The sequence below is a fragment of the Falco cherrug genome, chromosome 9 (assembly GCF_023634085.1).
Source record: "Falco cherrug isolate bFalChe1 chromosome 9, bFalChe1.pri, whole genome shotgun sequence".
Lineage (NCBI taxonomy): Eukaryota > Metazoa > Chordata > Aves > Falconiformes > Falconidae > Falco > Falco cherrug.
The window spans coordinates 18772269-18799077 of record NC_073705.1 but is presented as its reverse complement, the minus strand read 5'-3'; the positions used below and the strand labels follow the sequence as shown (position 1 = coordinate 18799077).

The following is a 26809-nucleotide window of genomic DNA, read 5'->3' as shown; positions in this document are numbered from 1 at the left end:
TTTCATGCCTTGTTATTTGACTGCTTGTTAACCAGTCGTCATCTGCAAGGACAGAGCTTTGAGAGGAGGATGGAGGAGCTGCTCTTCAGCGACTGCATTAGGCAGCGCACTAAGTGGAGTTGGCAGGGCTTGTATCTTGCACTGATACGCCTGCTATGTTCCTTGCTCATTAGGCTCTTTGTTAGTTCTCTCTTGTCCTCCCTCTGCTCTCCTTTTCCCTCACTGATAGGATGCCTCTGTATCAGACCTTGCTGCTGGGTTAAATTTGGGTTCTGAGATGTGCTGGAGGAGGATGAAATCAGGCCTGTGAGGAGCTGGTGGCTCATGAATGCACCCGAATAGTGCAAGGAAGCTGGTGAGAGCCACATGTGTTTGCCTGGGCTACTGCTCGTGCTGCACTATAAATAGATACTCCTTGGACCCTTCATAGTAACTTTATGTCTTGGGTACCTGACTGGAAGATGAACAGACATCAGCAGTATTGGTAGCTGATGAAATAATTGTAAAGACTAGAGCCATTGCAGATAGAACATTTTAAAAATCAGATGATGTCTTGCATGTTCCCTAAGGATTAACATTTCCACATTTCCTGGTGGTTTGTCACACAGCAATCCAAGTTCTCATTTGCATCCCAAGAGCAAAGCTACTTGTACGGTTAATAGTTAGCAACTTAAAAGCTTAGAAATGGAAATTTTTATAGAAACTCTTTTTCCTTTCACCACAAACTAGTAAAAGAAGACCTTTTGGTTAAAAATGTGTTTGATTTTCATTTTTTAGTTCCTTGGGAAATAAGATTCACTTGGAACCCTGAGGACTTTCTGGTCATTAAGAAATGTCTTGATCGTCGAGCTGAGATGTAGCTGCCATTATCCTGGTCAAAGCACATTAAACAGAATTTGGGCCTTTTAAAATGTTTTTTGATTAACCAGTCGAGTTCACGCTGATGGCCAAATTGCAGAAGCATCTGTACTAAACGCTGCAGATCTAGGAAGCAGGAGCTTGGCCGGGAGCGCAGGCCTGAAACTTCTCACAGGGCCCCTTCTATTAAGGGTCTTTGTTTTCCCTCTTACAGTAACAAACGTTGGCAGATGGTTAGGCTGCTTTGTAGGTGACTGTGTAGATGTAGCTCTTGCTCTCTAAACCCTTCCCTCTACAGTGTGCCCACATGGAAGAGGAGACACAATTTTCAACTCCCTTCTCTGGTCTCTGTCTTCACTCCCAGCTTCAGCTCGTAAAGGATGAGGAAGGGTGGTGGTCTCTGCTTAGGTGGTGTCATATGGTTCAGGTTAGCTGCAGTTGCAGTGAAATTTTTTCCATATTGTATTAGGATCTGGCCTTTCTGTAGGTCATTCATTTCAAGACTCCCAAAGAGGCAATGAAGAGGTCTGTGTTGACAGGAGTGTTTAACCAACACTGAAGTAACAAAGGTTGACCTGCTGCTAACTCCAAGATTCTTGGGTCTTACCTCATTGCTGGAATTGCCAGACAACCTCCTATGTGGCTTTTCTGTTTTGATTATTTGAAATAAATTACTGAAAAAATACAAATTATCTTTCAACAACAACATTCTCTGTTGTTTTAAACCATCCAGAAATGATGTGTCGTCTGTTCACCTCAGATGAAATATATCCAAAAGTCGTTCACCCCACTGCTATCTTTCGTCACAGAACAGCCATTTATAGGCACCCAGGAAAATGTTACAGCGTGTCAGAGGCATTTCGTGATCGGACGCAGCCCTTTGCCTGAAACCACAGTTAAGGTCAGGTTGCACGAGCCGCCGTTCAGCCTGGTGCTGCCACATCGGTGTGCATAGCTGTGCCTGCGTTGGCAGACGGCATTCCGCACGCCTGGAACCTGCTGAAGTTTTCTTCTAGCAGGATGAAGTACCACCTGTAGTGCAGAGCCGGCTTGGAGCAGGTACCTCAGTAGTTATCCCCCTGTGGGGTGCCTGTTTTCCAATGCTTTGTGATGGAGTCGCCTAGTGCAGTGAAAGCACTCCGGTGCGTTTGAAAGCTGGGAACCTTGTTTTAGTCTCTGAAAAGCTCTAAAAAAGGTGATGGGATTCAATGAGCTTGTTGCAAGAGAGGCAATTGGTAATGCTCATTTATAAAAAATGTTGCTGGGCTGCTGGAAAATAGGAGGGGGAAGAGGCTGAGAAGGAAAGTCTGCAAACTAAGCCTCCTTACACACATTAGGATGAGCCCAGGCATGAAGCGAAAGGAAAACTCTGAGCTCTTCATTATCTAATACTCCCTTAGGGCAGTAACATACTCACTGCAGAGCCAGCAAGCCAGGCCCAGGGGCTCACAGGGAGAGAGCACACATTGTTCTCTGAATACGGCTGGTGCTGGAATCTTTCACTGCAAATTTGAAGCCATCTTTAATGCAAAATATTCCTCAAAGGGATTTGGTTTTGTTGCTTACCATTTCAAAAGCTTTCAATCCAGTGTGATGCCTTGTTCAGAACAAAAGGTTGTAAAGTTAGGTATTGTACAACAAAGGAGGCATAATCGTGTTTTTTCGTACCCCCGTGTATGAGCTGAGGTTATGCAGACCCTCCTTTTTGGAACTAAAAAAGACCAAATGGAGAAGTTCACCTCTCCCTGCTTTAGTGGGTTGTAGCTTTTCAGCCTTTCTGTGGTGCTTAGTGGCTGTTCCACATTGTGTGCTTCATTTCAGAGTAAGTAACAATTTTTATACTGAAAATTCAACTGTAGAGTAGGTTTGTGTAATGGCCAAATCTTTTTCCTGGGGCAGGGAGGGTGGGGAATGTGAGAGAGCACATAATGCAGACCTTCGGTGTCTCCCACTGGTACCAGTATGGTGGTTCTGGTTTAGATTTCTCTTAAGGAGGGGGGGTAGAAGTTAAGATGTCTTTCAGAGGTGGTAGGGTAGTTAGGGGTAGCGTGCGTGGCATTGTCTCAGCCTGTGTTCATTGATTTGGTGGAAGGGCATCAGTCTGTTTGCGATCCTGAAGGGAAGTGGACCTCACTCTAAAAAAGTAAACGACTCAAATATCTCCTCTTATTTTGTATTCCTAGCGTTTGCAGAGTCCAAAGTGATTTGTCATATAAGCAATTTGACCCAAAATAAATTCACTGTCTTCCCCCTTCCCAATAAATTAAATGCCTTTGCCAGGAGTTCAACCTCTGCGGTGGCCCTTGCTGAGTGAGCGTGGTTCCCCTGTTCGATGCAGATAGCAGCAGTGAAGAAAAAGAAACGTATGAGAGCCTGGCTAACGCAGTGGAGGGGAAGAGAATTTTCCCCCCTTCCATGGAACGCCCTCTATGTTATCAGCAAACCAAGCCGAGTTACGACCCTTCTGCTAATTGCAAACTGCTAGGGGATTTTTCACCTTCTGTCTACCTGAAATCTCCTTCTCTGGAGTGTTTGCAGAAGAGCAGCAAGCAGTGGCAGTCCTGCCCTTATCGCTGTTTCGAATTTTGTGTGTTACCCAGATAACATCAGGCTACTAATTCATTCTGATATGTTCACAGAGTGCCGTCGACGCATCGGTGCTCAGCATCTTTGTGTAGCATGATTCTCATTGTACAGATGTGGTTCAGGAAATGTGTAACCACGTCAAGTTAAAAGTGGAATAAAGGACTGAACTCAGCCTTATTCTCAAAATCCCTAGCTTTTAGGAGGATGTCTGTCTCCCTCCCAGAGCTCTCACTGTCTCAGAGATGGTCTTTGAACCTATTTCTGTGCTTCAGTGCACAAAGGGTAAGTTGATGGTTTTAATATCCTGCCCTGTCTCCTCTCCCGTGATAATGTTGCTCTTCCTTCTGCCCTGTCTGTAGCTGTGCGAGGGGAGAAGGATGCCAAAAAGGGCACTGAAATTTATCTGGCGGTTCCCGGTGTTGGTCTCCTGACCATGGAGTCTTCCTTTCTGAATGCGCTGGAAAACCGGTGTGTGGATGAGCGGAAAAAATCGGGTCCTTAATTTACATGTGAAGCAGTGAGTTAGAAACCAGTCGCTCTGTCTTAGCTGTGGAGTTGGCACAGGAGGGCGGCGTATGGCTGGATGACCCTCGGCACGGCCCTTGGCACTGCTGCTGGGGGGATTGCCCGCCGAGCAGAGGAGCACCGGGGCTCAGCACCCCGCGCTGCCTCGGAGAGATCCCTGCAGCGCAGTGGCCCGTGCATTTGTCAAACCGGCAGCTCAGCGTGGCCCTGGAGGAGCAGGATGTGCAGGGCTGGGGGTGCTGGTGGATCTGCCCGCCTGCCCGTGCCCCCGCCAGCGCGGAGGCTGCCTGGCCACACTGCTTGGCCGCCTCACGTGCATCGGCTGGGAAAACAGCAGGCAAAGGGGAATATGAGCAAAAATAAGCATAAAAGCACCAGGGCAGGATTCTTGCTACAGGTACCAAGATGTCAACAGGTCCTTTGCACAGATGTTCTGCGAGTCACTTGGTGCTTCACGGGAGAGTGAGTACAAAGTCAAAGCATTTCAAATTATTGCAGAAAGACTAACCCAGATTCATAATGAAGATTCAATTTTACAATTCAAGTAGAGGCTTCGTTTCTTTGTTGTGTAAGAAAACAGAGCATGTGTTCCAAAAAGCTGTAATCTTTATATTCCAGCTACCAAATTAATTATGTGAGACTTAAGTAGACCAAATAATTAGAGTTAAAATTAATTTAAGTATTTAACTTTAAAATTAATGTCTGAAATTTTAAAAGATGTTTATCATGCTGTATTTTTTAGTAACATAATTACAGCTCTTCAAAGTTGCTGTCTAGCTAAGATTTATTTAATTCTTGTGTTTTGGCTACAGTGAAGAAGATAAGAAATTTCAGCGTTTCGATGTTCCCACTACCTTTGCTCTCTCCTTTGCAGCAATGTTGAGGAGAAAAAGAAGAAAAAAAAATCTTGTCTGAAAGTACAGTGTTAATCTAATCTGAGCCTACTAAACATTAATTATTTAGTTGTAGTGTTGATGCAAAGTCGAGTTTGAATTACTTGAATGCTCTAGATGTGGTGGTTTCTCTCCCGTCACATCTGTGCATGAGATTTTAGTGTTAAGTGGTCTGAAAACGGTAATGTATCTCTTACCTCGCTGAGATCAGTTAGCACATTTGTACTTGAGATTTCAACAGTAATGATGAAATTTCAGTGTTTCTAATGTCTTATTGTGGGTATTCTTTAATGCAGGTAATCTACACTGTCAGCTAGCTAATGCAGCTTTTGTCTCTGTTTGGGAAACAGCTTACAGCTGGAGGGGCTGGAAGCACATGGAGAATGTAGAGGCGACTTTCCTGCCTGACGCGGCCCTTGCTGCCCTGTGCTGCCCAGTGCCTCTCTGGGCAAAGGGCCTCAAGGGATGACCGCAGTTAGCACTGCAAGTGTATTAGATTTTCACAACCCAAGCAGCAGTGGCTTTACTCAGGATAAAGATGAAATAATGCTGTGGTGTCTCTGGAATATTGCAAGACATGGTGAATTTTAGACTTGTGGACTGTAGGAGCCCTCCTCCATCAGCATTAAATACGTAAGCTGCAAGCGTGCTAGTGTGTTTCTGCTGGAACTGGGCTTTGAAGATGAGCTGTTAAGCCTTTTATAGACCCTGCTTCTTTTGATTATTAAAGAACCTGTGTCTTTTAAAAGTAGGCAAGCTAGACCTAACGTCTCAGGCAAATTCTGTCTTTAGGCGCTATGTTTCTGCCTCCTTGAGCAATGTGAGCTGTCATTTTTCTCCTACTCCCCTCTGACTCCCTGTGCACTCCTCCCTTTATCTCTTCCTCCTACTCTGAGCTTTGCATTTTGTTTCATGCTGCCTCCTATTCCTGGAACAGTCTCCCAGTCTCCGCTGCCAAATCCTCCCTCCCTCTCTCTGCTCTCGCGAACCTGTTCCTTCCAGCAGTCATTCCCAAATTGTTTACTTGACTAATTGCCTCTGTATGCTTGCTTTCCTATATCTGTTGTTCTGGATCATGTCTCTTAATGTGTGATAGGATGTATGGCAGGACAAAGGACTGTATTTGCCACTGTTTTGAGCTTTGTTTGCCTTAGCTCTTTATACAGTGATTAGTAATAAATTCCCATTCTGAGCGTGGAGTTTTTCACTTAGTTCACTATTTTCTCTAGGCTATTAAAGAGCAGCCATGTTTTATCTCAAGGTAATTGCTAGGCTGTGAAAATTAGTGCCTGTATTACAGCAGGTGCCGTCAGCTATCCTGGCTGCATAGGCGAAGTTTGGCTGGTTTTATCAAGTTGCTTGAAATGGGGATAGAAAACACGGGGCTCTGGGCACATCTGACGGCGCTCTGTAGCGGTGCTGTTGCTGCCCGGTCTCACTGCAGCGGTACTTGTGGTGCTCCGGCTGCCATTTCCCTAGCTTGGACGAGCTCACGGAGGCATCGTGGAGATGATCTGCTTACTGTTACTAAAGCATTTTCGTGTCCTTGTTTGTGGAACAAGGCTCACCACAAAAACATCACAGAAAAGCACAAGACCCACCATGTCAGTAGAACCACATGTTGGTAAGTGCTTACGTTGTTGTATGCAAGTGGTGGGTGGGTCAAGGTAATGCGTTTTTTGCAGTACATTGTATAGGCTGAACGCCTTCTGCCAGGCTAGGCCAGGAGTAGGGGGTTCCCTTTCCCACCAAAGACTTCACCATACAGGCTGATGCACGTTTCTACCTGGAGAAGATTTCACTTTTCTGCCAATTCCGTTCTTTCCATTCCAACTGAGACAAGGCAGTGTGATAATTGTTGTGGTTTTTTATTATTATTATTATTGGGATTTTCTGTTTTCAGTTAACTGTTTGAACCAAGCTGAAGTTTTACTAAGAAAGAAGAAGAAACCCTGAAAACATTAATATTGTTTTAGACTAAGTTTCATAATAAACAGTGTTCTGAATGCTTCTGTTTTCTTAAAGTCCCACTTCTGGTAATACCTGACCTTGTCTGTTCCTGCTATGTGTGAAACAGTAATAGTTTCATAATTGTTTAATCCTATAAATACTTATTCAAGCTTGCAAAGTGGCATGTGAGACAAAGCCCATTAATTTTGACTTGAAGGTTAAGCATATGTTTTTCCATTATCAGAAACAAAAAGTGAACTTTAAATTTCTTTGTGGGAAAAACAGTTTCTTAGTTCAAAACTTAAATAGTTTCCATGTTAATAATTATAAAGGAGCGCCCGTTTTCAGTAGCTTGACGCATTTTATTGGGAATTTTACTTCCTGTAAATTTTCAAAGAAGTCTCCAAGCTAGCTTGAGTTAGCCTCCAAGCCCCATAGCTGGGTACCTTGCAGTCTGCAGTACCCAGATCCTTTTTGTCTTCAGCTGCAGTCCCTAATGAAGATGAACATTTTGTGCAAAATTCTTGAGCTTTCCTGGCAAAAATTCAGTTTTATCAGAGGGTAGATTTGATTGCAAATATGGCAGCTTTTGTTCTTGAGTTTGTCTGTACTGTTAATTAGGATGTTAATGAGGTCCTGGACTTACTCTGCATGAAGGAGTATTTTAGAGATGCAGCTTCATAGCTGAAAAAAATCTGCTCCTAATCAGTTGACTAATTAAAAATGTAAGACTGTAGCACCCGCTTTAGCAATTAAGTCTATAAAATGGGAGGAAGACTAAGAGCTAGTGGCATGTAATTACAGTACAGTTTAGAATGGATTAATATATTTCAGATGTATGTCTTGAAATAGTAAGTTTTCTCTGTGTTGATTGTCTGAAAACAAGGTTTCTGTGAGGGGGAAGAGAAGGTACAGTGTTGAAATTCTTGTTTAAAAATAGTGGTGAGCATGGCATCGTGTAAACCGCAGTGTGGAAATAAGTGTGCATTGCCTGTGTTGCTTTGATTTTCTAACAATTACAAACACAGATGGTTTGAGAGAAAATTAAATAATTCCACCCACATTAAGACAGGGAAGTCTAACAATAGCTACAACTCTTTTTATCACCCTGTTTCTCTAGCAGACTCCGTCCTGCTGTCACTTACGCAGCCTTCATGCCTTGAAAACTAACGAGTGTGTGAAGCTGCTGCCAAGTCCGTCACGGCCGTAGGGATGCCGGTGGGCTGGGCTGCCCTCACCCACCATGTGTGGGGTCTCCATCCACCCTCCCCCTCTGGCACAGGCAGCATCCTCAGCAGCAATACGCAGACAGGACAGCTAGAGGCGGTCGGTCACAGCCACCAGGTTCAACCTGAGAGGCCAGGGATGAGACCGGAGTCATCGGGCAGGCCCCAGGGCAGGTCAGGAAGGTAGAGCGTTCTTCTGACGTACCTCAGGTCATGCCTGAGCTCGGGTGAGTTCCCAGGTCAGGATGTTTGGGGGCTGATGGTGTATGCGGGGCCCTGACAGTCATCTTTGCAGAATCCCCCCTTGAGCTCTATTCCTGCCATAATGCTTGTGAAAAAACAGATGATGGTTTTCATTGCACAGGTGGCCACGAAGGCTGGTTGATGGCAGTAGGGCTCTTTGCATTTGTTCCTGTCTTGCAAAACCCAGGCCTCCCAACCACCGTCTCAGCCAGCCTGCGTGATCTCCACAGACCTCAAGCCATGCCTTTTCCACCTACTCTGCTCTTCTTGTTGCTTGTTTTCACTCATGTTGCCTTTGCTAGGCCAGATTTATAGCATGCTTATGTCACTTGTACCCCCTTTTTCTGAAGTGAGTCTGCACTGTGTTAAAAGCTGTCTTGCAGTAGCCCAGCCAGCCAAAATGTGACTGTTTTGTTTTCTGAGCGCGGGAGGCTTGTTGATTTCAATCACGGCAAGGTCATAGAGCCGGATACTAGAAGCTACAAAGGCTGGGAGAATCGCTGATGGCTTTGCACCGGGCGGAGGTCTGGTGCTGCACAGGAGACCTCAGCTGAAGGCAGGCAGGAGGCAGCCACTGTACGCAGCCAGGGAACACGTGCTTTTGCAAGGCCAACACATCCTGACTGTACGGGCCTTGGTGCAAATACAGAACAGGTAAGCACAAGAGCTTTCCTCAGATGTTATGCTTTGGTTGAGCGTACTTACAGCTTTCTTCTGGTGTCAGTTTGGACAAACTTTCAGCGTAACAGTATTAAATCTGCTCCCTACTGTCATATGTTCCTAGATGAAGTAGATGGGAGAAGAAGATTAGCTCAGATGCATTACCTGACAGGAGGAAGCAGTTGAATGTAGAAGATCAGCCCCTTGCTAACTGAGGCGAAATTTTTAAAGTGCAGCTCAAAGGAAGAACGGTTAGGCTGCTTTCATAGCAATTACAGATAAACTTCCGTACTGTACATTTCTATATTAAGACACTTCAACTCTGACTGACACCGAGTTGTCTTGTTTTTGCCACAGTTTGACTGTGTTTCCCCCTTTGGTTAAGTCACTTAGCAGAAGACAGCAGAGAAGATGTTTTTCTTTCTGCAGCAGGATCATTCATCTTGAATTGTGATAAGGAGGGCGTGTGAGGGAATGGAAATGAGATCCTTGTCCATATCTAATGCGGAAGGAACTGCATTTATTTCCTGTTCGCACAGTGGAGCGGAAGATGTTCTGCCACGATAGAGTGTATGTGCCGATTACTGGTGTAAGGGGGCTGCAGATGGTGTGTTCCCACCGTCTGGGGTAACAGATACTTACTCCCATCCCACATGTGTGGGACTGGGGAGCAACTTGAAGTGCCTTGTGTGGCAAGCTCTAACCTGTGCTGGTTCTCGTCCTGCAGCTCTGAGTAGTTGGCTGCAGAAAGGAGTGGGTGTCCCACGTTATCACCTGCTTTGGGAAAAGGGCTTGGGTCACAGTGTGCGTAGAGCCATGTGTCAGGGAGGGCACAGGCCAGAAGGAAGGGTGAGGCCAGAATGAATCTGTGCAGTTCTGGGGGGCCCCAGTACCTGGGTGTTGGAGGTTCCATAGCACGTGAAATGGAGGAGTGGGCATGCCCCTTTGGTTGTCTCTGAGGAAGGTGCCTCTTTTCTCTCCTGTGAGCTGTTGCCTCGCAGAGACCTGTGCACCCTCAGGTCAGCTTCATCCCCTCAGCTGGTGGGAAGCTCTGGCCCATGTGAGCGTTTCCACTGCCATGATACTTGCAGCCTTTCCTTTTCATTCGAGCAAAGGTGCGCAGCTGCCAAGCTACATATTATTATTATCAAGTAGGTAACGTCAGCAACTGTTGGAGGCTGAAATTTTGTTCTTCTGTTTGTTTTTTAAACAATTCTTCAGGTTCCTGATTTGTACATGTGATCTTTAGGCAGGAAAACAAGACAACTGTTTTCCCTTCCCAAATTTGTCCTGTGCTGAGACAGTGAAACATGTAGGGGCTTGTGGTGCTGCTATTCAGCTTGTGGGAATACATCTGTGTAAAAGTTTGACATTCCCTTGCTTTTGAAAATGAGTCAGGTCAGTTGTATTGACTGTAGATTGATGGGCAGAAGGCAGGGTGCTGAAATTCCTGAAAGCTTTTGTAAGGAGGAACTTGTCATTTTCAAAGGAAAAGATTGGTTTACGTTTCTAGCAGGGAGTGCTGGGCCACACTTCTGTCACAGACACAGGAAGGACTAAATCCGTTGTTTCTGGTTCTTTGTACTGTAAAGGAGTAAGAATACAAAATTCTGCTGCAAACCAGGCTGTCAGTGGAAGGGATGTATCATGTGTCCCGACAGCAAGAACCTTGCAGGAGTCCCGGGATCCCTGTGCAGCCCCCCATGGAGCTGGCCTGGCATTGGGAGCCAGCCTCTGCAAGGTCTGTGCCTCCACGGTGTCTTCAGACATCGCTGCACCGCTGCAAGGGTAAATTCAAGCCTGCGGCTGGGTTTCCCCCAGGCTGGGCAGAGGTGCTCCGTGCAGATCTGTTTAGCAGGGACTACAGTTTGTTGCTGTTGCAGAAGGTGTGAAGTTACATACCTGCCTAGGGATGAGAATAAAAGAAAAAAAAATAATTAATACTTCATTGCACAGGTTTTCTTTTCTCTTGTATCAGACCAGGACATTTCAAGCCTGCTTGGCCGGCTGGCAGCTTTCCAGCTTCCCACAGGTCTGTCTGGAAAGAGCCCTGCCCCAGCGCAGGGACATACCGAAGCAGGCACAGCGCCGGCCGCAGGCTGGAAGCCTGTCTGTTGGAGCCGCGTGGGCACCATTTGTGTTTCTTGCCTCTTGGATACGAGTTCTGTATTCCTTGGGCAGCTCTCACCGCAGGGTTGGACTGGCAGTGGGTGCTAGCTGAAACACACGCCCGGAGCCCAAAAATTAGCTGGGTTGGCAGTGGCGTTACAACGTGGCTGTCATTTCCACAGTATTTTTTTAATCCAGTGTGTGGAATACAACCAGCATTCATTCTCCTGAGGTTCCGCTGATCCGCTTGCTGCATGCCTTGCGGTGCTCTGGTGATGTGACTTGCCAGGTTCCCCGCCTTGGGGGGGGTGGGGGGGGGGGGGTGGGGGCTGCACCTGCGGGCCTGGCATACAGAGACTGCCATGGGCAAGGGAGGGACTGCGGTGTCTCTGCAATCAAGCAGCCTAACGAGGAATTTTGTGTCATGATGACACCGTTAAAGTGGAGTGGGTTGGAAAATCAATTGGATTCCTTCTCTGATGACTGTGTAACTCAATTACTGCAGACCCCTGGGGGCCAAGGCAACAACCCTCTTGCAGGAAGCACGAGAGAAAAACCTCTGAATCAGAGCTGTTGTGGGCAAAAGCAAGATCCTGCTGCTGTACGTTCCAGAGAGAGGGGTTATATTATGAATAATAAAGAGGGCTGGGGAAATGCACTCATGACACTTTTTTTAGGGGGGTAGGACCTTCAGTAGCTCAGCTGGGAAGGAGCTTGTGTGGCAGAAGTTGTTGATAAAGGTGTCAGATGACCCCCGTTATCTTCCATGTGCCTTGGCGTGACTGTACCAGCAGCCCCAAATATATGTATTCTGGTCACTGATTTGGATAAGTGCTGGTCTTCAGCATTTGTTCTGATCCCCCACAATAATTTCCAAGCACTGGAAATATCTGGAGATCAGACATTAAAGCCACACAATTCTGGTAGTTATCTTCCTTTCGTATCGCATCAGTTGCTGTGTGGCTTAGCAGCTGATAATTCACGAAATGGTTTATGTTTCACATTAACGCTGTATATCACTAGGAAACAGAACATCTTAAGTTTTATAAAGCCTTTGTCTTAATGCTGGTGATCTGTGAGATAGCTGCCTTTACAGCTGATGCTCTGTGATCTCGCAAGGCTTTCCTGGCAGGACGGGAGCCTGCTGAGCCTGCGCCCTTGCACCGGTGAAACGCTCCATCCTTGCTGCCTGCTTGTGCTGCTGCCTCCTGCAATTTGCACTCGGGCGGTCCTGGCAGGAGTTCAGATTGGACCTTAATTTGTCTATAAGCTTGGGGGTTTGGGGGTTTGTGGTGTTAGATTCCAAGGAGTTTGACCTCAAAGGAGGACACAGGTATTTTCCTTGAAGAGGGAGCCATTTTCAGTGTGATTTCCGCCCCTCTCCCCTTCTGGTTTTTTTTCCTCCAGTACAGATCTTTCTGGGCTTTGTGTTTTGGATATGGGTGGTTTCTGACAGCTCTCTCACCTTTTAATATAAATTTTAGTTGGTATACTTGTTTTGTTGGTTTTGGGGTTTTTTCCATTTCATTTGAACCTGAACCAGCTGATGTGGTCCCCAAAGAGCTAAATGCATACAGTGCCAGCTGGCATGCCCTCTGGCTGTGAAGCCTTGTTAAAGAGATCGGAGCTGACAGATTCTTGAGCAGCAATCTGATACAGGCCTTTTTTTTTTTTTAATTTGTTTTTTTGAGCTCACCCATGTAACAAATGGGGGCTTGTTTGGGAGCTTCGCTAGAGGATTGAATGGAGTCATTGTTATCAAAACACTGCTGCGATTCAGAAGTGCCCAGCAAAGGGGGTTCCTCTCCCTCTTGCCCCTCAGCTGGGCGCTGCAGGTGTGGCAGCCCAGCTTAAACTCTGGTTTCATCCTTATTCTAGAGAATAATCCAGTTGTCTTGTGATTTTCATCTTTAAACTGATAACCAGGAAACTGAAGCTACAGCTCTTTGCAAAATAAAGACTCAGTTCCACGCTAAAAATGAAGTTGGAGAGGTGAGTGAGTGTAACCAGGGAAGAGAAGTGTTTTCAAGGTGGGTGTCTTGGGGGTAAAGAGTTGTAAAAGTAGGACAGTATTTAGCCAGGCTTTTGCATAGATCAGCCTACTCTTGGATTTCTTACTGTTACTGTGGTGTTTGGATTACAAATTTGACCCCAGAAACACTTGCTTGGAAATTTCTGCAGGCAGCGCATGGGCTCCGGAGCTTTGAAGTCTCTCTTTATATTATTTTCTCCTGCAAAAACAACTTCTTGTCTACTACATGTTAAGACAGTGAACCTTTGAATCCAAAATAGTCTATAATTGTTCTGTTTTATTCAATGGAATTAAAAAGCAAAAGGATGTGAGCTATTTGGGAAGACACCAACTTGCAATTCTCAGTCTTTTCAGTCAAAATAGAATATGTAGGAAGCTGAGTGGAATGTTTTATGTAAATTTGTTGCACAGGAGTAGAATGAAGACCAGTTCTCATAGCAGGCGATGTGCAGTGGAGCTGTGTATGTATTGTCTTAGAGGGAATTCACCTTGTTAAAAAGATAGAGCATGCATTATGTGTTTCTATCTAACCTCTCTGTGCTCTGCTGCGTTCTGCCTCCGCAGGCTCCTGCCTCTCTGCAGATCAATGCGACATTGGAGCTCTGAAGGTGGTAACATCGGGGTATTCCTTGCAGGGCCAATGGGATGGGAAGAGCTCATTGCAGAGGTGTAAAAGTTATTTTCCTGGTTGCTTTTGCAAGGTGGCACGTGCTTTGGGGTACTGTGTTGATATGCTGGCAGTCCTAGTGTATCACAGGGACTAAACTTGGCTTGAACTGGAATTACAAACCATATCCTGCACTCAGTCCAGAGAGTCATGCGTTCAAAATCAGTTGTGACTTAAGTAACAAAACAAACAAACAAAAAAAGACTATCTGAATTCTGTTTTTTACATCTTCCCATAATAAATTCTCCCCTTCTCTCTTTTGTATGCTTTCCAATAAAAAGTTAACAGCATGTAGAGACAAAACTAAAAGATGACGGGTTGTCTTTGTAGAAGAAAACACAGCTTATTGTCACTGAGCTGGATTTCCAAAGCCAGCTCTGTCATTACAGAGGGCCGTTTGGGAATGGTGACTTGATCCATTTGGAGTCTGGGGAACAGAGATAATTCCTCCCCCAGTCTTGATTCATCTGCTGCCTGGCAGTGTGACCTTCAATAAGATTGGCTGTGTCTCAGTTTCTCCAGTGGAAAATTATTTCTGTAATATACTTCACATGTACAGGCTAGAGCTATCCTGAAGACCTCATCGGGGCTAGGGTGTCATTGTGTGCCAGGCAAGCCGGTCCCTGCTCTGCTGAGCTTATAGCATAGAAGTTATTTGAGGTAGTATTTAAGGACCATTGTAAGGCTCGTGTAAAGAGCACTCTTGACTCTTTTCCATCTGCCATCACAAAGCTACCAATATTATATCTCTACATATAAAATCTGCTTGGGTTTTTTGTGGTTGGTTGATTGGTTGGTTTGTTTGTGTGTTTGTTTTTGCTTCAAGCTGCACCAGCAGTTTGGAAAACAGCCTGGTGGGAGTCTTTGGAGTGGGGCTTTTGGCCTCATCTGTAAACTGGTATTTTCCCTTGCTCAGAAGGATTTTTTTCTGTTTAGTAATGCACATGACAAAATAAGCATCTGTCTCGCAAGTAGTTTCTTTTCTGGTGGAGCGAGTTGTTAAAACCCTGACTTTGCTATATAAAACCGTATGTCTGTCTGAAACTCGTGGACAAAGTAGTCTTCTAAGACTCTGTTTTATCAAAGTGGCAGTAACAGAAAGGCTCAAAAACGGGAGGAAGGGAGAAAGGATGAGGAACTGTTTTGGTAGTACTTTGTTATTGTTGCTCTTGTGCCTCCTGGTGCTGTAAGCTGTGCCAGCCGAGCAGGTGGTTGGAGGGACTGTACGTGGTGGAGCACGTGTCCGCAGGAGTGCGGGTGCGTGAGTAGAAAAGGCTTGGAGAGAAAAAAGGATTTTTTAACTTTTTACAGAGAGCTCTTTTTGGGCATGACTGACTTGGTGAGCAACATCTGGCATTCTGGGTGTCCTTGCGCTGTACTGGGAGCAGCAGCAGGCGCTCCCCAAAAATGTGCCTGTACCCCAACACCTGAGTGGTGTTGCTGTAGGTGCACCACGCTTCTGGTAAGGGAAACTACACAGTGATTTTTATTTTTAAACCAAGGAGCAATTTAGTTGCTTTCCCTGGTGTTTATGTTTTATTTAGATGCCTTGGTGTTTGTTGGCTTTGTTGAGCATTTTATCTGGAAAAAATAACAACATATGGTGAAATAGCCTGCTGTCATAAACACAAAGCGGGAGGTGAGAGAGCTTTGTAACAAGAAGTTTTCACGTCTTTGAGACCAACCCAAATTTCCATCATGCTGTTGGTGATTTAAAACTGGCTTCTTGCTCTTTGGTGACATATGAGGGAGGGTGAGGAAAGTTTCAGGAGATGTTTCCTCTCCACCTGCCACTGAATCAGTCGATAGGAGTTAGGTGTGCAGGGTATGGGCAGCCCGTGCCCCGCCAGCTCCATGATGCCTGAGGGGACCATGCCTCTCCAGAGCCGTGTTTTGAGAGCCCTGGAAGAACACAAGTTGCCGGGACAAGTCGCGTGGGAACCATGGAAGTTGGGAGCTGTGGGGCAAGGGAGCTGGTGGGAGGTTGAGGCATCGTGCTGGGTTTGGGACAGCCATATCCCAAGAGCCTAGGAAGTCGCTGGCAAGGACTTGGGCACATCATCAGTGTGAGAACAGGGCAAGACAGAGGATGTGAGGGCTCTCTCCTCTTCTTGTTAATTTTGAAATGCAGGCTAGAATAAAAGGGGTTCATGTTTTCTGTTGGGTGGCATGAAGAGGAGTGGAGGGAGGCCGGGTGCCCCGGCTCTGTTGGCTCTAGCATGTAAGACTCTCACCCAAGGCAAGTGCTGAGTCCCTGTGTGCTGTCTGGACCTTTCTTCCAAAAGCCCTTACGATGGTTTTGCCAAGCTCCTGCATGAACGGCGTGCGTCACGTCCCAGGGAACAGGTCTGTCTCCTGTCAGGCGAGTGATGCTGCCCACCTCGCACCTGCTGATCCTGCCACTTCATCTCAAACCCATTAAATACCGTGAATCCATACTGAGAATTGACTTTTTCTTTTTAAATTGCAGGATGCAAAGAGAAGGTGCCATCATGTGAATGCAAAACAGCTAAATGAGAAGCAGAACACCTGGGAAGGCTGCGCTGAAGCTGCTGGCGTGCAGGATGACAGACTGATTGGCTGTTGGAGACAAGATTCAGGGAACCTCGCTCCTCCAAAAGACATTCCTGAGTGAGAGGAGGGGAACAGGAGGAAGCACACAAAGGAGTGATGGGAATTGAGGGCCATGGTTACTTGAGATAAATGGCAGATCCCTGGGAGTCTAGCCTGGTAGCTGTTTGCTTTCGCTTTGTCTCTCTCCGCAGCTGCTCTTTCTTCTTTGCGAGCTGCCGCTGGGTACTGCCACAGCGGCACTGGAGATCTCAAGAGCGAGGTGGGTGCAGAGTGTGAGGAGGGGGTGGGCAGCCCGCCTCACCATGATTCAGCTGTGGAAAGTAGTGCGGCACGTGCGACAGCTGGAGCTCCACAGATTGATCCTGCTGCTCATTGCCTTCAGCCTGATCTCCATGTGCATCCTGGCGTACTACGTCACTAACAGTCCCAAAATCAAGGAACCGCCACCCCTGCCCTTCAGTGACTGCAGCAACCAGCACCGCGTCTTGATCCCACCGCAAGCCAGCTGGAGGCTCACGAAATCTGTGGACACCTCGCGCACAGACCCTGTGGTGCTAGTCTTTGTGGAGAGCATTTACTCCCAGCTGGGGCAGGAAATCGTGGCCATCCTGGAATCTAGCCGATTTAAATACAGGACAGAGATCGCCCCTGGCAAAGGGGATATGCCCACTCTGACAGACAAAGATAGAGGACGCTACGCTCTTATTATCTACGAGAACATCCTTAAATATGTGAACCTTGATGCTTGGAACCGAGAACTGCTGGACAAATACTGTGTAGAGTATGGGGTGGGGATTATAGGCTTTTTTAAAGCCAACGAGAACAGCCTGCTCAGTGCACAGCTCAAGGGTTTTCCCCTTTTCCTACATTCCAACTTGGGGCTGCGGGACTATCACATCAACCCTAGTGCTCCCCTGCTCTACGTCACCCGGGCGAATGAGGTGGAGCAGGGTCCCCTGCCGGGTGATGACTGGACTGTGTTCCAGTCAAACCACAGCACCTACGAGCCGGTGCTGTTGGCCAGCACGAAGTCCTCGGAGTCCATTCCTCACCTGGCCACCCACAAAGCGTTGCATGCCACAGTGGTGCAGGACCTGGGTCTGCATGATGGGATCCAGCGGGTTCTCTTCGGCAATAACCTCAATTTTTGGCTGCACAAACTCATTTTTGTGGATGCCATTGCCTACTTGACTGGCAAGCGCCTCTGTCTCACACTTGATCGCTATATCCTCGTCGACATTGATGATATATTTGTGGGAAAAGAGGGGACTCGCATGAAGGTGTCTGATGTAGAGGTAAAATCCCGAGAATAACTGCAGGCTCCAGACAGATTTCTAGGGTGTGTGGTATGCCAGGAAAGTCAAGGTTGTGTTTAATTGGAGAGGAAGTTGATTGCTGCAGTTGTTCCTATCTGAAACAGAAGTAGCGTGCAAAGCTGTTGAGACACCATATGTGATGCTCTCAACAGTTTTCCAGTTTTCGATGGAGCATTTTTCATTCTGGGACCTGGAGGTGTCCTCTCTGAGTTTGAGAGGAGGATGCCTGTGGTGGTCTATCCCATCTCCTCCTTAACACAGGGAACAGGCATATGCAGTTTTCTTCTGTCCAGCTATCTGTAGCTGTAAACTCTGCCTCTCAAAAGGAAAAGGCAAGTTGTGTTAGGATAGAATAGAAAAGCTGTATTTATTATATTATTATTTATTTTTTTTAAACTGTATATATTATATTGCCAAACTGTAGGCCAGTCCATGCAGTGTAAACAACTAGTCTGCGTTTTAGCCGTCTAGCTTTTCAGGACATAAACAAATGGGGAAAAGAAACACCCCTCGTTACACCCCTCTCATATCCTCCACCAGCAACCGCCATCCCTGGGCAGAGAACATCCAAACATTTACCACAGGGCAAAGCGCTCAGACCAAGCCTTCATGAGAACTGGCTCTGTGGCCTCACAACTGGGAAAGAGAGATGCTATCTTAGTGGTTTGCTTTCCTTGGCAGTTCCTTGAGTAATGCCGTGACCTAGTAGGAAAGGATATGGGAAGGGCACAGAGAGAGATTCTGGGGGGAAGAGGGAAGAGAGACAGGCAAAGGAGAAAACAAGTAGGAAGAAGGTTAGAAACTAAGTGCCCCTTCTGATTCTCTGTGTTCTTGAAAGCACGTGATAAAGCGTTCTCCTCAGTCAGTGATATGTGTGCATATGCTGCCTTGTGGAGCCAAGGACTTGCCTGCGTATCTTCCCCATCAGTTCTGGTCTGTAGCTTTTGGGGCAGGTGCATTGCCTGTTTCTTCAGGCATGCTGAGGCTGTTCCCAGAGCCGTAAGACCCCAGGCCTTTCACCTGGGATTCCCGTTTAGCACTTGCCCTAAGATGGATGGAGGAGCTCCTGGATGGAGTCCCCTGGGCACCAGCCCCAGTGACGGTAAGCCTGCAACAGCAGCCGCCTTAGCATGTTTCCCAGACAACCTCAAGCAAAGCAGGCTTTAACCTTTCGTCTAAGGGCACAGAGCATTTGAGGCACAGGTAGAGAACAAAATACACAAATGTTCCCTTGCCTGACCCACACCTCACCCCATACATGTTCCCAAGAGCACTCTTCCACCTCACTAGGAGACTTACCACCTTTTCTGTGTGTTTTATGCATCCATGCAAGGCATATCTTAGTTCATCTTTGTTTTTCAGGTCTCTGAGATTCTAAATTCTGCTTCTGATTCCAAGTTTAGCTTGGGGGGAAAGAAACCCTTGCATTCTGTTTGGAGCTAGCTTATCTTTTCAATTCATTTGAAGCTGTGTGCCTGAAGCAGCTCTAACTGCATGCCGTTTTTTATTTTACTTGCTTCATTCCTTGGTAATTCTTCAGAGCCACCTTTGACCATAAGTCTCTAAGCAAACAGGTATAGAAGTGTTTCCAAGCAGACAGGTATAGAAAGATGGAACAGCTGTATGTAATACTTAAAAGAAAATGCTAAAATTGTCTTCATTTCACTGCAGTGTCCTTGTGTTTTGAGATGCTGAAATACTCTGAAAGTTGGTTTGGGGTTGGTTTTTGGTTTTTTTGTTGTCTGTTTGTTTTTGGAGGATCACAATCCTATCTTGGTCCTAAGCAGGCCCTGCACCTTCTAGTCCAAACTGGCAGGGATTCTCACCTCCGTAGTGTTTGGACAGGTTACATACCCGTGGGAGAAAACAGGAGATAGGTGGCCAAAGCTCCTGGAAACAAAGGCTGCTCTAGTGATATTAAAAACAAACCCAGACAAGATAATTCCAAAAGATGCTTTGTTTGGGTTTTAACAGGTTGAAATGGAGGAATAATCTGTGATCAGTAAGCAGAGAATTCGGGCAAAGCAGATAAAACCCAGATTTATCCATTTAAAAGAAGCTCTCTGATTGCAGAGCCACAAGAGGTTAATGAATTTTTATTTTTTAAAAGCGAGAAATAACTACATGGATTTGTTGATAGCCTCTCGCCATGGGGAGAGAAGGGGATATAATAGTGACAGAACAGCTGGCATTTTCTGTGGCCTTTTATATGAAAGCTCTGTTTCAGGGCTGTTATCTCAACACACAGCTCCTTATCTTAAAGCTTAGATTACAGTGGTCAGGGTAGCGGTTTGAAGATTGGATGTTGTCTGAGGGTGTAAAATTGACTCTGCTGTCCCAGTGAGCCTGTTTGTCATATGCAGGTCCATGTTCAGAGAGCTGCCCAGACCAAGTGGCGATTAAAAGAAATGCTGAATATAATTTGTTCAAATGCGTGCCCATGATAGAATTCCTGAGAGGAGAAATATTTTTATTTGTGACGCTTAAAGGAGAGCTGAATAGCTTTCTTCTTCTAACACGGAAAAAAAGGAATTGTGCTTGCTTTCACTTTAAAGATGGAGTTTCTCTTTCTGCTGAAAGGCTGCAGCAGGAGCTTGCAGTCCTCAATTGGAGTGAAACAGTTGGAAGTTGCATAAGGAAAATGTTTCTCCCTTGTAAAGTTTATCACATACTAGCTGCACATAATTAATGAAACAAAATCTCAGAATCCCTTCTTTTCTCAATTATTCCACATTCAGTCTCTTTCAAGATCAAAATCCTCGGAATTTACCAAAACCTCCGTGGAACTGGCCAACACAGACAAGCCGTTTCTAATGCACAAGGATCGGGCTTTTAAGATCCTTCCTGGTCGTCTTTAGGTATAAAGAAAGAAGATTAAGTAGATGAGGTTTTGCCTCTTTTGCTGGTAATCTCTACGAGGGCGTAAGTAGCAAGCAGTTGTTGCTGGCAAGTCTGAGAGCAGGCTAAGTGAAAAGGCAGGACAGCCATTTCATTTTGGGGTATGAATGAGAAGGGTGGAAGAGAGAGAATTTAGTGAGGGTGGCTGTCAGCCAGCTTGTGTCTTTCTAAATTGTAGAGGATGATCTTACCAGAAATGAAAATACTCAGCAGTTTCTAACTCCCCGATTCTAACACCGCAGGGGAGATACAAATGCCGGTACCACGAATGCTTTCCCTTTTGGCAGCACTGTTTGAGCTCTGCCAGTGCTACTGCTCCCTGAGAGAACGGTGAGCAAATCCTCCTCGGAGTGTGCTGCCTAGCATCCGCAGGGCAGTTCCTATGAAGAAGGTATTTCTGCAGCACATTCCTCGTGCTTTGCATGAGCGTTTGAGAAGGGGCTGTCAAGGCACTTTGCTTTCTTCCTCCATGTTCTATCATCTGTTTCTCTTCATTTGTCCATGCACTCTTTTCCAGACTCCTGGTATCCTCTCTTCCCAGCATCTGACTCTCAACCTTATTTCCCTCCTTTATTTTTGCCTCTTTTTAGCGGGACCCGAGATAGGGGAGGTAATATTTGGGGTTTGTCTGGAACAGCTAAAATCTCTGCAAACACTTTCGGCAGTTAAAAATTTCATGGCTAAAAAAGCAGAGTTGCATGCCGGTTTAGCCCCACGCTACTGCGGTGCCGAGGACATTGTGCTGTCGTAGAGGAGGATTAGAAGCAACCTCAAGAGGGTACAGTCAGAGTGCCGTGGCTTCCCTGATGTTTTCCTTGCTTTTGGACTTTTAACCCCATTGAGAGGGTTTTTGTCTCTAACTGGGTGGCATCAAGAGCTTGTAGGTGAGTACATCTTTGCAGATCCGTCAGTGAGATCACATCTAATTTTCTGATGTCCTGCAACAAAAGACAATTTTAAACTTTTTTCCCCTAAAGTTTGCTTAGAAGTAAATATTTATCATAATTTGAGATTATAGAAAAGCCTTTTTAAAGTGATGAGCATCAAACATCAGACTGCAGCTTGGACCTTTTTTGCATTCAGTCCAGCAGTGTGCATCGGGACGCCAGTGTCCGTCACCGGGGCCTGAGCACGGCTACCCCAAGGAAGCACTAAAGGCCTCCAAAAGGTCCGTCGGGTGCGGAGGATGGTCTCTGATAGACTGTGACAGGCGTGAAGCGGGTCTGGCCTTGATGTGGCTTGTGAGTTCTGGTGGCCAGTGGTGGGAATCGCCTGGAGACCCCATCGGTGCCTTCCCGGGGGGAGCCTTGCTGAGCTTCCAACAGGGAGTGGAGCTGGGGAGGGGCCTTGGGCTAGCTGGCACGCTTGGCTGCATTGGGGAAGGATTTTTGGAATGGAAGATAGTTAGAAAATATAAACCAGAAATACTTGAAGGGATTGGAGGGGCAGTTTTTTAGGAGAAGCAGCTTTGTTTTTTAGAGATAAGGGTAGCTAAAATGCTAGCCTTCTGTCCTGTACCCCGTCAGCAGCTAAATTTCTTAAAATATGCACATGAAGATCTGTTTGCATCTGGTTAGCTATTTTATATCTTAATGGGTAGCCTACGCCACATTTCTTGACTGCCTTTCGTTTAAGAATCTCAGGGCATATTTCGGATATAAACGAAATGCCACTTGAGTCACCTGTAAGATACTGGTGGTGCTGCCATACTCATCCTGCTTTATGAAAGAGCAAGAGAGTGCAGAGGTGCCGGAGCAGGGAGAAGGGCCATCCTCCCGGCCCATTCCCACGGCTGTGTTGTCTCACCTTACTACAGCTCACAGACCTCCTTGAACCAGTGTGCTAGGGAACAGCAAATGCAGAATTTGTTTAAACAAATTTCCAGATATTTTACTTGACACCTTTAGTCTCTCATCTCCTGTGCAGGGGAAAGACACTTGTTCAGACCTGTGCCGTGCCACCGTATGGATGTGGCTGTGAAAAGGAGCCAGCATCGGCAGAGGGATGGCATGCGATTAGCTTCAGCATTTCTGCGCCCCCCCCCCCCCCCCCCAGTTTCTCCCTGGTCCCTCCCTGGACACAAAGGATTGCTGCCTGCTGGAGCAGGGCTTTTTGGGATTTATCATCAGACAGATGTGTTGTCATGGTAACACCAGCCAGGCTTTAAATCTCCCTCTGTGCAGGGGAATGCTAAGCCTCTTAACCACTGTCTTTCCTCCCACCACCTTCCTACCCGAGCCTGAGGAACTGGATGTGCCTTTCAGGGTAGCAGAGAGAAGCGGTGAGGCTCGGGACAGCTCTGGAGACGAGGGTGGTAGTTTCCTCTCTAAGATACCGGGCAATGTGGTCAAGGTTTTGGTCCCAAATGTGATGTGGTGTTGTCATCCAGCTGGGCAGACAGCTGCTTCTCTGTGGAGAGATGCACAGCCCTTTGTCTCGCTCCCTGATGTGTGGGATGTCTTACGGGGTTACGTGAGGGGACTTGACCTCCCATGCCTGGTCTGGATCTTCTGCAGCAAAGGAGGCTTCAGCCAGCAGTGCTGCTCACATGCCACCTTCTAAAAGCACTGGCTGGGTTTGTGACAGGTTCTGGAGATGTCATGTGCCATACGTATCTCTAAATATTACTGTTGGATGGGCATGTGGCCATGGAGGAGCTGGGATCTTTGAAATCTGACCCAGACTGCATTTGATATCACTGTTGTGTGGACATGGGGGAGGAAGAAGCAATTAGGTCTGTCTCTAGGGAAAAGCCCGAAGGATTGGTTCCCTCAGAGAGGGCACTGAGAGCGTCTGCAGCGCTGCAGGAATAATCTGTCTGCTCTTCCCACCTTGCTGTGCGTGAGAGGTCATGGGCTGCCTGCCTTGGGAGTAAAACCGCTCAGCTGCTTTGCCCCAGGATACACTCGCAGTGGCTGGGTGATTGAAGTAAATTACAGAAGTCATCATTTTTACATTGGGTGATGATTGGTGTTTGGTCAACACTGTTTTGAAATACGAGTGATGGCAGTGATTTGTCAGGGTATCCTTAAGCAGTAGGTGTCGAGGCGGGTCTCTCCGCTGAGTGAGGGTCTGCCTTGGCGAACAGACCCACCACCAAGGGAGCGGAGTGCCTAAACAGCACCTGTAGAGTGTGAGCCACGCTGAAGGCAGCATTGTAGTGCTCCTTTGTGCTCCTTGGGGCTGGGGAAGGGCTGCCAATGCAGAAGGATCTGCCACCTGCCTGCGCGGTTTGAGAAGCCTGCATGCTGTGCCCGGTGTTACATGCCAGGTTGCTTGTCTGTTTGCATCTAGCCCAGGTCTGCTGTCAAGAGGTCATCACCTTCACCTTGGTGCAGCCACTGAGCCGCTGGTTTCTTAGGAAAGCTTTTAAAATCTAAGTAACTGCCTGGGCAAGGAGCACTCTGTCCCCTGCCAGCAGCCCTCCTGCCAGCTCCCTGTTTGATTAAGAACTTCTCCCATAGGAGCTGCCCCAAAGACACTTTCCCTGAAGCGTGCCAGTAGCAGCACAGCATGCATCTCAGGGCTTCTGTCTTTTTATTGTTTTCCAGCAGAAGAGATTTGACTACAATTAGTTTGTATCTTACTTGTCTGTGGCATACTGAGCCTCTGGGCTTGTTTGGTTTTTTTTTCTGTCAAGGCTGCCTGCTGTCTTACTCTGTAACACTGCTGGACCTTGGGGTTTGTGGCACAAGGCTCCTTCCCTTTGGCTGTAGCAATTAATCTGGACATTTAAAGCAGGGACAAGTGCAAGAGAGAACCAGTAGGAGACGCGATGACTGTGAATGTCAGTTCCCCCAAGTCTTTTTCCAGAATCTAGGAAACTTCCCTGCTACAAAATTATTTTGGTGCTTTCAAGGGACACAAAGCCCAGGGTACCTCCCTGCCAGGGCAGGATTCTTTGCTTGGGTAGTTCTGCGAATCCACCTTTCCGTTCTAAGTAACCCCCCCCCTCCCTTTGGATCACTTAGGTTTTGTTCACAATATTGACTAATCTTCCACTGTGCACCACGTGCTGCCCCATCCTCCTTTTTGTTAACACCTAGGCTCAGAGAAAGGGCAGATGTTTGATGGCAAAGTCCCAACCAACACAGGATGGGAAGGGAGCCTTCAGGTTGAACCTGGAAAGAGTAAGGGATCTGCTGCATGGAAGTGAGATTTGTGTCCCTTTGCCTTAGCGCAGAAGCCCTGGGTGGAGAGCATCATCTGGCTGTGGTTTTAAAAAGGCATCATTTAGTGTACAGCAGGACTACTTCAAGTAAAGGCTGTGTATGTGGAGCACTTGGCTACCTTGCTTTATCCGCAGGCAGCGATGCCTTAGTCCCGTCCCCTGATGCCTCTTCACACTGAGCTGGGCACCAGTAGAGCACTGGGAGACGTTACAGAGCAACTGACTATGAACATTTCTTTTTTTCTTTCATTCAAACAGGCTTTACTGAGCACCCAGAATAAGCTGAGAACTCTAGTCCCAAACTTCACCTTCAACCTGGGCTTCTCAGGGAAATTCTACCACACAGGTAAGCCCCTGGCACCCCCGTGTCCTGGCGCCTGTGTATGGCCCCTGCGTTCGGGTGCATCTGCGCGTGTAACGCGTTAGAGAGCCTGATGCTCTGATGGAACGATGCGGCACTGCAGGGGATTAGCCACTGCTTTGAAACACTGAGCCCCTCTGCTGCCATTTGTTTTTGCACTTCCCTTCCTGCTCTCTCTAGGTACAGATGAGGAAGATGAAGGGGATGACATGCTGCTCAAACACAGGAAGGAGTTCTGGTGGTTCCCTCACATGTGGAGTCACATGCAGCCTCATCTTTTCCACAACGTCACCGTGCTGGCCGAGCAGATGAAGCTCAACAAACAGTTTGCTGTGGTAAGGGGCATCGCAGTTTATTTACTTTACTGACCCTTAAACATTCTTCCTCTGGAATAGCTTTTCTGACCCCGCTGAACCCAAACACTTGCCTAGTAACTCAGCCGCGTGTAAGGAAGGCAGTTGTGAAAGTTTAAATTGGAGGTGGCTCCTGCTGCCCGCAGCCCAGAGGCAGGGGTGGCGCGTGGCTCGGTGCAGGGGGAGCCTGGCCTGGCACCTGCATGGCCCCAGGCAGCTCCGCTGCCTTCCAGGGTGCAAATCCCAAGGCTCTTGTTTGCTGAGGTGTGAACTTGTAGCATTACCATCCAAATCCAATTAATTTACAAACTCTGGCAGGGAGAAAGCATTTCCTTTTCCATCCTTATTCACTGTGGGTTTGTGAGGAAGTCAGCCTGGTTGGTAGTATGAAATGCTCTGTGTGCTAACAGCCCTGCTTCTGGCCTCTCCAGACAATGCTGAAGGAAATTACTTATCTGGGAAGTGCAGGGGAAATTCCCTCAGTTTTGGCAGAGGAGGGGGAAGCCTTGAACATCCTGCACTGCTGGAACAATGTCTGTCTGATGCTTACAGCCCAGAGTTGAGTATAGCATACGTGTTTCTCTGAGAAGTGTCCTCCTCACCTCTGGTTTGGTTCTTTTGATGGTAATCCCCTTGGGAATAGCAGGCTGCTGTCTTGTGTTCCCATGAAACACGCACATTAGGAACAATCTTGAATTCAGAGCACAGTTGCAGTATTATAGAAACAATTTAGGCTCCTCCTTTTCCTGGTTAATCAACAGTGCAGTCTTTTGCAAAGAGAGACAAAGCACAGAACACAATTCCACGTATTTAACGTAAAACAGGCTGGCAGCGAGAAGGAGAAGGTTATTGCTTCATTTGGGAGCTCTGGTTTTATTGTACACCACCAGGGCAGAGCTGTCATCATTCATATTGTTACCAGAACCACACAGTGGAATTATAACCCATGAAATTCAGGCATTTCTGTCGTTTTAGTATAGCTCCAGGCCCCGTATCTTCACCCTCAATAGCCTCTTGCTTCACGCCTGCTTTTCTTTGAATTGCTAGGGACTAGACAGATCCCAGTCATCGTCTTCCTTTCCTTCTATATCAGTTAAGGAAATTTTGTTTTCCTCCTCTAGTGACTCGGACCTAGACGTAGCGGGAGTGAGATATGCCACTTAACAGCATTGATTAGTTCATAGCAACCAAGGAGCGTGACCTGAGGCTTGTGAATTAATCTGATTTGTCACACCTGCGAGCTACAGGACTGTTCTTCCAGCAGCTGTTACCAGTGCTGAACGTCCTTGCTGGTACAGAATCGCCCTTCTATTTCTATGGACGCATAAAATAAGAAGTACAAGCAGCATTTCAGGTTTCCCAATCCAGAGAGTTTTCATGTTACTCT

At 46.8% G+C, this 26809-nt stretch overlaps 1 protein-coding gene across 5 annotated transcripts in view; it reads left to right on the top strand.

Annotated features, from left to right (window-relative positions):
- The window catches only part of NDST2 (N-deacetylase and N-sulfotransferase 2), a 136957-nt gene that overhangs the window by 94602 nt on the left and 15546 nt on the right, over positions 1 to 26809 (top strand). For all 5 annotated transcript variants that reach the window (XM_055721402.1, XM_055721398.1, XM_055721399.1 and 2 more), the window contains 3 exons: positions 16220 to 17618; positions 24967 to 25054; positions 25250 to 25404. In XM_055721402.1, coding sequence (XP_055577377.1) covers positions 16626 to 17618; positions 24967 to 25054; positions 25250 to 25404 — 1236 coding nt within the window. In that variant the 5' untranslated portion in view covers positions 16220 to 16625. The remainder of the gene's footprint in view (positions 1 to 16219; positions 17619 to 24966; positions 25055 to 25249; positions 25405 to 26809) is intronic.